The sequence below is a fragment of the Glycine soja genome, chromosome 13 (genome assembly GCF_004193775.1).
Source record: "Glycine soja cultivar W05 chromosome 13, ASM419377v2, whole genome shotgun sequence".
Taxonomy (NCBI): domain Eukaryota; kingdom Viridiplantae; phylum Streptophyta; class Magnoliopsida; order Fabales; family Fabaceae; genus Glycine; species Glycine soja.
The window spans coordinates 26,785,583-26,802,160 of record NC_041014.1 but is presented as its reverse complement, the minus strand read 5'-3'; the positions used below and the strand labels follow the sequence as shown (position 1 = coordinate 26,802,160).

Here is a 16,578-nt window from a genome sequence, read left to right as displayed (position 1 = left end):
TACAGTTAAGTGGAGTTTGAAGAATATATGTTGTTGGATAAATAAATATTAAATATACCCAATGTCTTACCCGAAATAACGGTTATAACCTTCTTCATCTTTTTCTTTTAATTTCAATATTTACAAAGGAAAAACTTTTATAATAGTTTCTATTGGTGAATTGGGTTCAAACATATAATCGGTTTCTTTTATGTAATATTATCATGGAGAGAATCATGCGATGGGAAACATGAAAACACAATAACAAACTCACAAAAATAAATTTTCTCAAACTTGTAAGAACATGTGAAGAGCACCAATGACAAGATAGAAATTAAAGAAAACAGAGACACAATTTATTTAACATGGAAAATCCCTCGATGCAAGGGTAAAAAATCATGGATTGTCAGACCAAAGAAATAACTCCACTAGAATCAATGAACATACAACTGATACAAGAGAACCTCCAACAAGTGTACTAAAATGTGCTACAATCAGTCAAGTCAAAACAAACCTCCAATTGGTACAATAGAGACAAGAAGATAAAACTCCAAAATATAGAACAGCAAAACACTTATTTCTCTCTACAAATATATATTTTTTTCTCAATCCAACCGGACAATCCGGACAATTTTAAGTATTACGCACGTAGAACTTGCTGTCCAAAAATTAGCCCGATCCAACTGTGAACATATCTGCAGTTGCAATCTGAAAAAATGCTCTCCAGTATATATACAGAAATCACAATAATTTTCCTCTCCTTCTTTCTCTCAATGATTTCTAACTATTTTCCCTCTCTCTAATGAATCTCTTGCTGTATCTCTACACTTACATGTATATGTTATTTACATATTGTTTCCATGCTATATATTTTATATCTTGCAATTGTACTAATTACTTTAGGCTTGTTAGTAATTCGGTGTCAAATGTTTATATCATCATTGATAAGTATTATACAACATTTATTTAAAAAAATTATTAACAAGTAAAACACTATCAATTATCACCAAAAGAAAAAAAAACAAAACAAAATAAAACAAGAGGTACAAAATTAATATATAAAATAAAAACTGTGCATTGTAAAATTAAAGAAATACTTTTTCAAAGACAACATATTTTTTTTTCTTAGAATATGGGATGCCGTTGTCTCATAACCACCCCAATATTGTGCCTTCTCGAATATAGATCGCATAGATCTTCAGAGTGGTCCTTCAATTGAGTGTTACCAAGTCGATAATTTGTTGTTAACTTTTCTTCTTCCCAATAAAAGGAATTTAACATTATATATAATGCTTTATTTTTTTAGTCATGAATCATGAAAAACAAATGTAACAATATAAACCAAACTTTTTTTTATATGTATAATAATTTATGTATGAAAAATAAAAATATTCATACTTCACAGCTGATTTTGGTCTAATTAGTGAAGAAGAAATAAACTCATGAAGCACGTTTTCCCTTTTTCTTCTTTATTCAATTTTCCCCATTGGTTTTACAAAAAAAATTTTGCAGCAATTTGCTGGTGGTTCAATCAAAACACTGCTCCAAAAGGGAGAAGAAATGGAGGAAATAATGGAAACTGTACAAGAAAAAGAATAAGATAAAAATTTTCAATTGGGTGAATAGGGGAAGGAAATCAGGGTAAGGAAGGAATAAAGTACTCTTCCTACCGTCCAACATATTCCTGTTTTGATGCCTCTCTTAATGGAAGAGCTTTATAGGAGGCTGCTTAATAGAGATCATATCCAACTGCATCCCATGATTAATCATTCGGACCATCCACATGTCATGTCCACAGCCCTCTATTTTCCCAAAGGAAACACAGAAAAGGGTATAGTAGGGTGGGTAGTTGTGCTCCAAATCAATTGACCATTGTCACTACTAAACTTAATAATCACATGAATTGCTTCGCTATTTTAACCAACCAAAATGGTTACCATCTTCTGAACTCTATCTAGGAAGTTTAACTTAATTAGTTGAGCAGAAAATTTGTAAATTGTAAATTGTTATAATTTTGTAAGCTCTTTGATATCTATCTTCGATTTCCACGGAATAAAAAAAAATCCCACAAAATTGTCAGCTATAGATTCTATTGTCATGATTAAATAAATAAGGACACGAGGTTCTTTTGAGAAGGCAAAGGGTATATTTGAGATGACGCATTTTCTACTCAGCTGATAGCGTCACCGTCACCTCTTAAACGCTATGAATTACGTTGTACAGTCTCCGCAAATTATTTTGGGCAATACATTCTCAATCTGAGAATTACCCTTTATACAAGAGAATTTGAAACCTGAAACTACAACCCAATCAATGTGTAAAAAATAGGCTCTTCTTGAAGAGACCCTCAAATAAATCAGAAATGAAGCCCGAATTACATTCATCGCAAAGGTGAATGGAAAAAAATGTGATAAATAAATTATACTCTTCATCAGCTCAAGCAGTTTTCTCTGCCTTTCCAATTTCTGTGTTACCATGTCTGAAGTTTAGAATGCCAGTCAATCCTCGTCCCCTGGCCATCTGTTCCAGTTCTTGAATTATATGCTTAAGAAGTTCTACTTCTTCTGCCAAGTTTTCATTTTTTTGCTTCACAGCCTAAAGAAGAATAAACAACGGTTGGAGAATGTTAATTATGAAACCTTGACTATTAAATAACTTTTCTCAGTTATAGCCTGAATTGGGAACCAATGACAGTGAATATACAGAGTTGTTGAGTGTGGTTTTATATTCTAGAGCAAGAAGGACAAAATTGCAGTGAATGATTAAGATAAACCACTTTTCCTTTAACAGTAGTTTTAACAATATCCCAGTTCGAATAGCAAAAATTAATCTGCAGGCCTAAAATCAATCCTCAATTTAAACAATTCAGACTTGTAAGTTGTAAAAATATTCACTCCAACACAAAACACATTGACAAAAGCCTTGAGAATGTCCTATTTTAGCTTTTTGCACAAAAGGTCTAGGACTAGCCACTTGTAGATTTATGTTTTCATTCTCTAATTTAGTAATTAGTATGACTCTGTATGACTGTCAATTTAAAGCATTCCAAATAGAATTTTAAAATAAAATATATACATCACAAAACATTAATGCAAACTTTGGGCAACAATAATGTATTGTAATTTGGAATAGGTTACACCAACAAAGAAATATAAGGATTGAATCCATCAAAAGCTGAAAAAGTTTGGAATTGTGTATCTTGATGTCTTCAAATATGAAGCCATATCATGTTATCAATGGCGGAACATGGCATGTTAAGAGCCCAAGTTAGAAAATAGAAGAAAGGAAAAAAAGATGAAATTTCTTAATTGTAAAAGAACAGAAAATAGGAGAGATAACTCTCCTCCAAAGATTTCCCCTTCACAAATGATTTATCCTTTCACAAAAAGCTAACGCTGAATTTACAAAATGATACAGAACTGAATTCCCCTTTCCCCTTCTTGCATCCTCCTATTTATTTAACTCATTAACCTCCTAACTAATTTATCAATATTCTAACTGTTTTAACTAACTCCCCTTTCCCATAGTCCTAGCATGGCAGAAGGCTAGAATTTCGCCATATAAACACAACATTGCACCTCATGGCGACACCATGACAGGCCTCCCTTCACAAATTGCCTATAACACTGAGCCATATGCATTATAACCTATCATATTCATAGCCTCCGTTCAACAGCTCTAGAAAGTAACTTTTAATTCACCAAGTGATATTGGGCAAACATTTTAGCTGTTTCTACCTAGGGTATATAAGTAAAGCTGTAAAGCAAACAGTTAGGTTTGAACTAGCAGCATTTTGTTATTTGTTTATCTGAAAGATTAATGATTATTATAATTTAAAAATAAAGATGACAATACATGAGCTGCCAGATGTTTTTGAATCTTCAGCAGAAAGTAGGAATAATGCTCCAGAAATAGTAATAATATTAAACAAAATAATCATGTATTAAATTTGGTCAAGTTGTTTAAGTAAAAAATAAAGCGTGAATATGTTGAGGACCAAGATTAAGCAAAGAAATACAATATCACAGGATAAAATGGTGTTGGTAACTTGATAATTGGTATAACATCCCTTGAATCAGAAGATGGGAGCAGATAATTGCTATGCTTAGCATAGGAACTTAGGAAGCGTGATGATTGATAAGATAGTTAAAGTTAGGCAGAAATAACATACAAACAAAAAGAATAAAGTAAATTTGAAAGCGAGTGAAAGAAATAAACAACCAAAAATTGAAAGAAAAAGAAAACTTAACAGATTTGAAACCAAAGGAAACACACACATAATGTTAAAGTTATTTGCACAAGATGATTATTGTTATGGAAGTGATGAAGAACAAGCAAGAACAGCAGCAGACCAAAAATGTCATACACACAGAATTGTGCAGCAAAAGTGAAAGAGAGAAGAATTAGAAAGAATACACACAAAATTACGTGGTTCACCTTTTTAAGGCTACATCCACGGTAGGGAAAAATAGAAAGCTTTTTATTATGGTTGCAGTATACAAGTGGAAGCTTATCCTATCGAAAATACAGGGCATGCTTGCTTTATATAGGCAGAGGACAAAAACTGAAAAAAAAAATAACAGAATAAACTTCCATATGGATTTTAGTCACAACCCAACAATTCACCACCTTGAACTAACATCCATATAGGACACAAACTGTTCCCTCCAAACACTCATGATCTTATCGCCAGCAGTCAACATTGAGCAAGCTTAAGTAGTGATCAAACTTGCTCTTTGGAACTAGCTTTGTGAACATATCTGTCGGATTGTGCAGAGTGCTGATCTTATGAACTTTGATTCTTCTTTCTGACCGAATGAAGTGATATCTAACATCTATATGCTTGGTTCTATCATGATGAACCTGATCCTTGGCCAAGCATATAGCACTAAGGTTGTCACAGTAGATGTTAGCATATTCTTGATTAATTCCGAGATCATTTATGAGACCTCTCAGCCAATTCCTTCCTTTGCAGCTTCAATAAGAGCCATATATTCAGCCTCAGTAGTTGAAAGGGCAACAAAAGGTTGAAGTGTTACCTTCCAACTCACCAAGCAGCCACCAAGGGTGTAAGCATACCCTGTTAATGACCTTCTCTTGACTAGATCAGTAGCAAAATCTACATCAGAATAGCCAGTGAGGCAACAATCTGGGTGAGATCCATAGATCAAACCTACATCTGCAGTCCCTTTAAGATATCTGAAAATTCTCTTCACAGCCTTCCAATGTTCCTTCTGCGGTTGGTTTAAGAACCTACTAACCATGCTAACAGCATAAGCAAGGTCAGGTCTGGTGCAGACCATGGCATACATGAGACTGCCAACAACACTTGAGTATGGAACCTTTGACACATAGTCCTGATCAGATTGAGCTTGAACCTTTATCATAGCAAACAACTTCTCTTTTTCTGAAAGGGGAGTGCTGATAGGTTTAGAATCAACCATTCCAAACCTCACAAGTATCTTTTGAATGTAATCCTTTTGAAACAAAAATAACCTTTTCTGAGTTCTGTCCCTATAGATCTCCATTCCTAAGATTTTCTTTGCAGCCCCTAGATCTTTCATATCAAATTCACCACTCAGAAGGATCTTTAGATTTTATATATCACACATGCCTTTTGCTGCAATAAGCATGTCATCTACATAGAGTAGAAGATAAATCATTGATCCATCCTCCACCTTGTTGTGATAAACACAACAATCATAGAGACTTCTCTTGAATCCTTGGCTGGTGATAAAGTTGTCAAACCTCATGTACCATTGCCTTGGAGATTGTTTCAAACCATACAAGGACCTCTGCAGTTGACAAACATACCTTTCTTTTCCTTGAACTTCAAACCCTTCAGGCTGTTTCATTAGAATATTTTCTTCCAATCTTCCATGGAGAAAAGCAGTCTTGACATCAAGTTGTTCAAGTTCCAGATCTTGGTTTGCCACTATAGCAAGCAGAACCCTGATGGATGTATGTTTGACCATAGGAGAAAAGATTTCGTTGAAATCTACTCCTTTTTTCTGGATGAATCCCTTGACAACTAATCTAGCCTTGTATCTTATCCCTTCCTTTTCTGAAAGACCAGGTTTCCTCTTGAATATCCACTTGCAACCTACCACATGTCTTCCTTTAGGTAGTTCAACAAGTTTCCAGGTCTGATTCTTATACAAAAATTCCATTTCCTCTTTCATAGCTAACAACCAATTTTCAGCTTCAGGGTGATTGATAGCTTCTTGGTAAGTGGCTGGTTCATTTGAATCTATTTCTTCAGCTGCATGTAATGCATAGGCAGCCATGTCTTCAAAACCATATCTTTCGGGAGGTTTAGTGATCCTTTTTGGTCTCTGATTGATTTCAGAATTAAGCTGTGGAGGATCAGGTTCAGCAGCCAAATGAGACTCATTTGCACTAAAATCTTCTAATTTCTCACCTTCTTGAAGAACTACAGGAGATGTTTCGGAATGACCCCCTTTTTTTGAGTCTTTGGCTGTAGATTCTACATCCTTTTCTTGAGGAGAGTGGCAGCTCTGTGTTCCAACAATTGGAACCTCAAGCTTGGGATGAAACAGATGTGATTCATCAAAAATTACATCTCTGTTGAGAAGAACTTTCTTTTTGGATGGTGACCAGATCCTATAGCCTTTCACCGCATCACCATAACCCATGAATAGACCCTTTCTTGATCTAGGTACCAGCTTTCCTTCATTGACATGATAATAGGCATTGCAGCCAAATACTCTTAGGTTTGAGTAGTTTTCTATTTTGCCATTCCAGATTTCAATAGGAGTTTTAAGTCCTATAGCAGTAGAGGGTGTTCTATTGATCAGAAAACAAGCTGTATTGATAGCTTCTCCCCAAAAACTTCTGTTGAGACCAGCATTAGACAATAGACATCTTGTTCTTTCTAGGAGTGTTCTGTTCATTCTTTCAACAACTCCATTTTGCTGAGGAGTGTTCCTAACAGTAAGCTGTCTAGCAATCCCTTCATCTCTGCAGAATTTGTTAAATTTTGTTGAGCAAAACTCCAAGCCATTATCAGTTCTGAGTCTTTTAACTTTCCTTTCAGTTTGTTTTTCAATCAGTGCTTTTCATTCTTTGAAGCATTTGAAAGCTTGACTCTTCTGACTCATGATATAGATCCATGTCATTCTTGAGTAGTCATCAATTATGGACAGAAAATACCTTCCACCACCTAGAGAAGGTACTCTTGCAGGCCCCCAACAGTCAACATGAATATAATCAAGAGTTCCTTTGGTGGTGTGAATTGCTTTAGGAAATTTAATCCTATGTTGCTTGCCGAAAACACAGTGCTCACAGAATTTCAGTTCATCCAGTTTCTGATTTCCCAACTGCTGCTATTTTTGAAGTATCATCATACCTTTTTCACTCATATGACCTAGCCTCATGTGCCACAATTGAGTTAAGTCAGGTATGCTCTTATCAGATCTTGATGCAACAGCTACTAGACCATCCTCAACACATGTTGTACCTTGAAGTATATAAAGATTACCCCTCTTTATACCCTTCATCACCATTGTAGAGCCTTTCTGAATTTTCATGACCCCATTTTCAGTGCAGCATTTGAACCCCTTTCCATCCATAATACCTATAGAGATTAGGTTCTTCTTCAGCTCTCGAAATTGAACAACGGAAGCTCTTGAGGAATTCAAATGGTCATAACTTTTAACTCGGATGTCCGATTCAGGCGCATCACATATAGAGACACTAAAAAATGAACCCCCCCTATATAATTTAATGATTTTCATTTATTACTTAGTGAGACATAGCTGAATTCGATTCAATAATAAAGAATATGTAAGTGTGTTGTTGCTTGTTAGCATTCTTCATACCATACACTATCAGCATCACATCAAGTATCAAAGAACCTCATGAACATTTTCACTGTAGCTTGGTAGCTAATATTTTTTACTTTATTTTTTGTTGCAGCAGGTATTATGTTCCAAGACATTACTACGTTCTGTTTCACTGGTCGGTGATGTGTTTCTTGCCACCATATCATTCATGTCTACCTTTTTTTGCAGTTGAAAAATAGGAGTAGCAAGCATGGGATTGATGAGTGTTTTTGGGTTTTGTTTTTATGTTCCTGGTGTTGGAAGTTTTAAGTTCTGTTTTGTTTTTTTGCCAAATTTCCTCAGTTTTTGTGTGGATTATGGTTTTATTTTTTTATTTTGTTTTGTTTTCTTTTTTCCTTTTAATCTCTTTGCAGGAAATCGTGCCACTTGAGGAAGTTTTTCAGACTCTCAGGTGTGATTCAAATGGACTCACAATAGCATCTACAGAAAGGTATTTAGTTTCTTTAATAATGTTTTAATTGTACATCTCTGCTTTTGGAATGAAAAATGAAAACCTGAAACAGAAACACAAACTCGAACCCGCGAAACACCACCATAGCAAACCTTACAACACTTCCTTTGTGATCCTTTGCACGTACTAAAAAAAAGTAGTTACATAATTAGAAAAATAATTCCCAAATTATGTTGCATCAATTATTTTTAAAACATTTAAGAAAAAAGTTAATTTATTTATTTATAGTATTTGTTTATCATCATAAAAAAACAAACTTTCTCTTTTTTTGAAAAAGAGGCTGATTCTATAGAAAAGTATTTAAAATAATATATTTTCTTAAAAATTTGATTGATACCTAATTCTCATTGTTACAATTCCCCCCCCCCCTCCACTTCATTCTATATTCATGTATCATTTGTGTCTGATAATTTTTTTAATTTCACATATTTTTTATTTTTTTTGGAATTCAAATTTCATGCAATTGTGGCTTTATTGATGGATTCTATTTTATTATGTTTTTTCTCCTGCTTGATCAAGTGTGATGATGTAATATTCTTTTTGGAAGTTTTTGTTAGCATTTTAGAGTCAGAGATGTGGAACCTTGTGTCTTGATCAAGTGTTATTGATGAGCTGCATGCATAGTTACTAAGATGGTGGAAGAAGAATTTCTCAAGTAGCAATCTGTCCATAGCTCTTGCTTGATGAAAACAGAAAATTATATTAATTAAAACAACATTCTTTTTTTTGTGTTTTAATGTTTATTTTTCTAAGATTCTGCATTTTTTTATTCTCACTTTGGGTATATCAATTTTTAGGCTTTCACATTCCGGCAAGGATAGGATTCTCGCTTCAATATTCACAAAAGTGAAGTTACTGTGGCTCTTCCATCAACCAATGATTGGAAACTATTTGTTTTTTGTTATTCTTATATGACAAATAAGTCATTGATTCTTACTCAATTTTTGTTGCTCGAGATTATGCATTTTTTTATTCTCACTTTTGTAAAACAAACAACTTATTCTTTGCTTATAGTAATAGCGGATTATATTATTGGTTGGTGAAATGAGTAAGTTGTATAATGTAGACTCATAATTAAAAGAGACAAAAATTGATATAAATCAAGAGAAGTTGTTGAATCAAATGACAAAAAGATAAAGCGAAGGGAATTGAGACAAAGTAACGGAGTCCCAATATTGGAGATTAATAATAATGATAACAATAATTAATCAAAACAAAAAAATAACAAAAATTAAGAAAGAGTACAAAGAAAGATGGGAACAATATGATAGGACAACATGTGCCATTAGTAGTGACTATAACATATTCCGGTAGAATGACAATTTTTTTAGATGGATTGACTATTATTATTATTTAGTTATAGTAATTTGTTTCATGTTTTTTCTTATTGTGTTTATAAAGTTGAAATTGAAATCATGCAAGATTTTAAAATTTCTAATTAAAATTTGAATTATCGTATCATTAAGGTTAATATATAATACTTTAACTGTTACTATTAATTTATTTATTAAATTATTAACATGTAATCAATTAATATTTATTTAATTTATTCGATGTTGATGCTAATAGTAATAATAAACATATTATTCCAATTGATTTTTTTTAATTATTTTAATTGTTATTCAATCAAATCATCGTAACATACGATGATTCAGCATAAAAAAATTATGGTTTTCGTTACATTTATTAACATATAATAATTGATTACTATATATAACAATTCATTAAATATTAATATACACGTAATTAATTGTTGAATCATTGTATCATATTTTTGTCATTATTACATTTGATTACATTCAACAACCAAATTTCTTTTTGTGTGCTTTGTTTTATTATTATTATTATTATTATTATTATTATGTAAGCTCTGTTCTCCTATAGTTTCTTAGTTTGTTTTCTAATCAGAAAATAAATAAAAAGAATTAGGTAAGAAAATAAATTGATGCTTTATTGAGTGGATGTACAACTAAAAAACATGAGCTTCTTGAAATTCCTGAACATGTATATGACTTACTATATTTGAAGAAATATTGAGTGGACAAGCTTCATCTGATGTGTTAGTAGGTAATTTCTCATTTGCATATTAATCATTATAGAATAAAATATGGTGTATGCTTTTGCGGGACAATTTTAACTTTATTATCTTCTTTTTCTAAGTAGATGTGATTGACTACACTAAACATTGGCATTGGTGACAAATATATTGTTCAATCTTCGTACCAGTTTCTCACGGACAACGATTTTAGTCATGGAGATGAAGTTACAATTTCCTGTAGGTATTATTATTATTATTATTATTATTATTATTATTATTATTATTATTATTATTATTATTTAGTTTGTTTTATGTTTTTCCTTCATTACTGATATTTCCTTTTTTTTCCTTTCTGATTTTTCCACTCGCAAGGTGATCCACGAAAAAACATCCAGCTACCAAGTTTCTTTCTTTGTGCTTTGTTTTATGCATGTTTATTATTATTATGATTATTATTATTTTGATGGAAGGTTCAAGCTATTTGAGAGGTACTTCAACTTCAAATTTCATGTTATTCTGCTATGGATTTATCTCTTCTTTTTTCATTCTTATTAATTCGTGTTTCATTTTTTTCTTTACAATTGCAGTCATGTTATTCTCATTTTTTTCGTTCGTCATTCGCTTTTGTAATCTCTTCTCTCCACCATCACTAAGTCACGGCAACCACGGAATTTGAAGATGTTAGTGTTCCTCTCATTTTTAACTTGAATTTTTAAAAATAAAATTTTCATGCTCTGTTACACTCATTGTGTATTGATCTGCAATTGCCTAATTTCTGTTAGTTGTAAACATTTATATTATAAATGTTAAAATTATTTTTATTATTTGTTCAATTCTTTGGTTTTGAAATAGGTAGCAGCAATTTCTAGATAGAGAAAGAGCCAAGAAGATAACAAGCTCGGTTAAAAAAAACATTTATATAATAATAATAATAATAATAATAATAATAATAATAATAATAATTACAAAAACAAAAATGTTCATGCACAACATGTACATCATATAAAATGAAAATTAATTATTATTATTATAATAATAATTATAATAATAAAAATAATGATAATAATAATGATAACAACAACAACAACAATAAAATTAAATAGAATCCTAATCCAACTTCTTGCAACAAACTATCTAACAAAAGAGATGTACCTGTTGTGCCCATACGTGAAATGATTTATTATTATTATTATTATTATTTATGCTCCAACTAAAGGCTTTTTTCTATGTTGTAATGCCGAGAGTGAACATTGAGATATTTTCCTTTGAGGTTCCTAGTGTGTCATTCTCCAATTGATGGATTTCAACTTTTCATTTAATTTCGCTTAATAATCTGGCTCAAATCCTGAATCTTCTCTTCTTCCAATTATCTCTTTTTCTTCCTTATTACTCTCTCTTTTCGTTAATCTTTTTTTTCTTCAACTTTCATCCATCTTCTGCTTTTGTTATTTTGATATTTTAATTCTGTTTTCGTAAATAAATAGACACGGTTGTTGTTCCCAACAAGTGTGTTGTATCTTTGGCGGGCACAATAGAACAAGAGAATCACAATATTAAATGAGTGAGTTTGCTTTGAAGATCGGAATGTGTGGTGTGTTGGATTTTCTGTTTTTAATAGAGTTCTTTTCTGATCTTCATTCTATTTTTTGCGATGTTGATTATGGTTTTTTTACTTTTTTTGGTTTATTTTTTTATGGTTTGATTTTTGGGGCAACCCTACAGTAACAACGACAGTTTTGAAGGTGATGGTGCTTAGCCCATATAAGGATTGCAACAATAGGATTAATAATAATAATATATGAATGTTAGTCTTTTTACTTTTTTTTCCAGTACCTTTTTTTAATTCATTCATCGAAAATCAATTAGCGGAACCACCCGTGCGTATGCACGGGTTACCGACTAGTATATATTTAAAGGGAAAAATAATGATGTGGTAGTGAGTCAATGTGTTAACACCAAGAGAGAAAAATCTTGTCCGAAAGTAATCAATGAGCAAAATCTGTCAAAGAAGTTGTGTTGGTGTCCTCAAAATTTTATGAGGTAATGTGCCTACGTGCTATACGATACAAAAACACCATGGACGATGCAGCAAGGACATGTCTCTATGAAAACTTAGTTTATGTCGAAGCTAGCGCACGGGTTCATCGTGCCCTTCGTTTAACTTAATTTTTTATGCCTTTCTACATTATTCGTTCACTTTTCGTTGCAGCTTTTGTCTACCACTGAACTAAGTAAGAATGTACCCGTGTTTTGTAACCATATGATGTTGCTGTATATGAACAGGAATTTCACTGTAATGCCTTCTCATCAATATTTCCAAGTCCAAACCTAACAATGTCTGATTACTCTAGTACATAGAGAGTGAGAGTAGGCGTGAGTAAAAAAAAAATTATTTTTTATGTGAGAATTAAATGAAAGAATTACTTTTATGTGAGCAATAGAAATAAATTTTAATCGTTGAATTTATGTACTTCAAGATTGGTGGCAAGTATTAATTGCACCCATCATATATTATAAAATTGTTCAATCCTATTTTTAATTGGAGACAATCATTTTTAATTACTATTTCATTTTTATTGTTTCTTTTATTCTGATAAGATTCTTTTTTTTAAAAATTGTTTATTTTTATTTCTTATATACTCTTATTTTTTATGTGAGGAAATATTTAAGTTAATATAGTTAAAATTTATTACTTACATTCTTTTTATTACTATTTTATTTTACATACCACAGTGTACACCTTACACTAATTGATGTAGAATTATTTTAATTTAAATGAAAAACCTTGGGTGTCCATCTTAAATAAGCAACTACATTAAAAATTTGGAGAATAACTTAACTGAGAAAAATAATCTTACCCAGCTGAAAGAGAGTTGTCTCCAATAAAAAAAAATATTTTCTTTCAATAAAAAGAAAAAAAAGTACCATTTCATCTTTACTATTAAGTTACTTTCGTTGGGTGATAATACTCTTTTATGATTGGTATACTAAAAACTTACCTATTTTTTTTTATCCCTCTGGGGTTAGACCATTCCTAATAAAGATTTTGATTATGAGAACAAAAAAGGAAAACCTGATATGCATCTTTGTTGTCTATGAAAAGCCATCTCAATCCATAAATAACAACTGCAAACCAATGCCAATCCCACTTGTGACTTGTCCTCCTCTCATTGCATATCTTTCTTTCCATATTCTTAATCAGATATCCATAATTTCACTATCCTTTGCTTCATCTTTATTCCTCCATCAATAATGGAACTCATACCATCACTACCTACCTCTTCTCCGTTATTGCAGTTCTTCATCAACCGCGTCTGTTTTTCTTATCTACTCTTCTCAATGATCACCATCATCCTCTTCCTCATCATCATCATCGCAATCGCGCGTCTGTTAAAGAGCTTTTTCTGCAGCTGCGAAACGTGCCAGACATACCTCACTTCAAGCTGGTCCGAAACCTTCGACAACCTCTGCGACTGGTACGCTCACCTCCTCCGAAACTCGCCGAACAAAACCATCCACATCCACGTTCTTCGGAACACGATCACCGCCAACGCGGAGAACGTGGAGTACATACTCAAGACTAAGTTTGAAAACTTCCCCAAGGGAAAACCCTTCTCTGCGATCCTCGGTGACTTTCTCGGCAAAGGAGTCTTCAACGTCGACGGCGACGCGTGGCGTTTCCAGAAGAAGATGGCGAGCCTACACCTCAACAACAACTCCGTAGTAGCCTCCTTCGCCTTCGAAATCGTCAACGACGAAATCAAGAACAGGCTCACCCCGCTTCTTCTAATGAACCAGAAAAACGGCGTCGTGCTGGACCTGCAAGACGTGTTCCAGAGATTCTCCTTCGACTGCATTTGCAGATTCTCCTTCGGGCTGGACCCAGATTTCTGTCTAGAATCTGGGTCCATGCTCGTGTTTGCGAAAAGCTTCGATCTTGCGTCGAAGCTTTCCGCGGAGAGGGCGACAGCTGTGTCGCCCTACGTCTGGAAGGCGAAGAGGCTGTTGAACCTGGGAAGCGAGAAACGGCTCAAGAAAGCCCTTAGAGTGATTAACGCGCTGGCCAAAGAGGTGATAAAGCAAAGGCGCGAAAAGGGTTTCTCCGAAAACAAAGATTTGTTGTCAAGATTCATGAACACGATCCACGACGATGACACGTATTTACGAGACGTTGTCGTGAGTTTTTTATTGGCGGGTCGTGACACCGTGGCTTCGGCACTCACGAGCTTCTTTTATCTCTTGGGGAAGCACCCTGAAGTTGAATCGTTGATTCGCGATGAAGCAGATCGCGTAATTGGGCATGACAAGGATCTCACAAGCTTCGAAGAGCTTAAGCAATTGCACTATTTGCAAGCTGCGACACACGAAAGCATGAGGCTTTTTCCACCGATTCAGTTTGACTCAAAGTTTTGCTTGGAGGACGATGTGTTACCCGATGGGACAAAAGTGGAGAGTGGAACTAGGGTTACTTACCACCCCTACGCGATGGGGAGGTTGGAGGAGATATGGGGTTGTGATTGTTTGGAGTTTCGGCCACAAAGGTGGCTGAAGGATGGGGTGTTTCAACCCATGAATCCGTTCGAGTACCCGGTTTTTCAAGCGGGGTTGAGGGTGTGTGTAGGGAAGGAAGTGGCTCTGATGGAGATGAAGAGTGTGGCAGTTTCGTTGCTGAGGAAGTTCCACATCGAGTTGCTGGCACCCTTGTCTTTTGGGAACCCTCGCTTCTCTCCGGGGCTCACTGCCACTTTTAGTTTTGGCCTTCCCGTGATGGTTCGTGAAAGAGGAACTACAACAACCACCAAACCATCAAAAGGAGTCTAATTCCATTGATTGATAAAAAAGTGTGAGTGTGTAAATCTCATAATACTCTATCTTATTCCTAGCTATAGATTCAAGGGCATGGAATTAAACAGAGTCTTGAATGGACTAAACATAACTGATAATTGTGTCGATATACCTTTGAGAGTCTTACAATTTCTGGAACATAGATATTTACATATTTGGGATTTAGGTATTTATTATTTAAATATGGACCAGATATATATAGCAGTAGATTGTCGTGTATGTAATGTAAGATCCTTGCAAATTAATTACTATAGAAATAAAGAGAGAAGGCATTTGTTTGTGCACCACAATTACTTATGGAAGTGATTAACGAGGAAAGTGAATGGGATGTGATTAATGGTGTACGGGGGTGCAGCAAGACATTGTTTTGCACCACTAAAATAAATCAGAATGTCTAATTGGTGTCGGTGGATTCCCTCGATTATTCTTATTGAGGTAAAAGTTAATGTGTTGAGCTTGATTTCTTTCTGCAGCTTGCTGGTGGTTTTTGACTGTGTATGTCGATATTGCTCAGTGGATCCGACAATAATAATTTAGTGCGCCACGAAAGCTGTGAAATATTAGTGTGTGTGATTATCTGTCTGAATATGTAAAAATTAAATCTGCAATGTTGATAAACAGCTTTATATATATGATCTGATTGTTTAGGAGTAAAAATTTACTCTATTTTATTTCTTAAAATTACTCTTATAAAGGTTAGATATTTAAATTCTTCATTTTATAAAATAGTATTCATTTTCATTTTACATAGTGGAAAATAATAATAATAATAATAATAATAATATTATTATTATTATTATTATTATTATTATTATTATTTAGAACTGAAAACAATGACATTTTCAAAAAATAAATATCAAAATTTTGCAAAAGACTAAAGTGATTGAAGCATGCAATATTGAGGATATAATGTGTACTAACTGTTTATTATTAGTTTTTGGTATTATTTTATTAAATTAAAATTTTACCTTAATAATCTATAATTCTATACAATAAATGTTAACATTAAAGATTGAATCTATTTTTTTAAATAAAATTTAAATTTTAAGCAAAATAATAATATTAGTTAGTCAACTATTTAGAAATCAACTTAAATATAATTTTATAAATAACTATTATAAAAACTAATAATTTTACAATTGTTGATAGTGTAAAAATTGTTTGAATTGTCAATCTATTTTAATTAAAATTTCAATTTTCATAGAGAGAAAAAATATTAGAAATAGATTAAAAATAGAAGGAATCTTTATAAATTAATTAATATAAAACAAATAAGGAAAAACTATATGATTATATATATATATATATATATATATATTATTCATTTATACTTTTTGATATTCTAAATAGTTTATAGTTTTTTTATTAATTGAAAATTTTTATAATTGTTCCGTAAACAA

At 32.9% G+C, this 16,578-nt stretch overlaps 1 protein-coding gene across 2 annotated transcripts; it reads left to right on the top strand.

Moving 5' to 3' along the window:
• The first annotated feature begins 8,073 nt into the window (after positions 1-8,073).
• Positions 8,074-15,814, top strand: LOC114381345 (cytochrome P450 94C1-like). 2 transcript variants are annotated; one of them, XM_028340578.1, is made up of 2 exons: positions 8,074-8,203; positions 13,730-15,462. In XM_028340578.1, the coding sequence occupies exons 1-2, from the start codon at positions 8,141-8,143 to the stop codon at positions 15,152-15,154; spliced, it is 1,488 nt and encodes a 495-aa protein (XP_028196379.1). In that variant the 5' UTR covers positions 8,074-8,140; the 3' UTR covers positions 15,155-15,462. The 2 variants fall into 2 exon arrangements, with proteins under 2 accessions (XP_028196379.1, XP_028196378.1); XM_028340577.1 differs by lacking the exon at positions 8,074-8,203 and adding an exon at positions 15,652-15,814 and having other exon boundaries at positions 13,404-15,176.
• Positions 15,815-16,578: the final 764 nt, after the last annotated feature.

Excerpts from the sequence above, each read along its gene's own strand:
- LOC114381345 (XM_028340577.1), top strand. The coding sequence starts at position 13,586 with ATGGAACTCATACCATCACTACCTACCTCTTCTCCGTTATTGCAGTTC.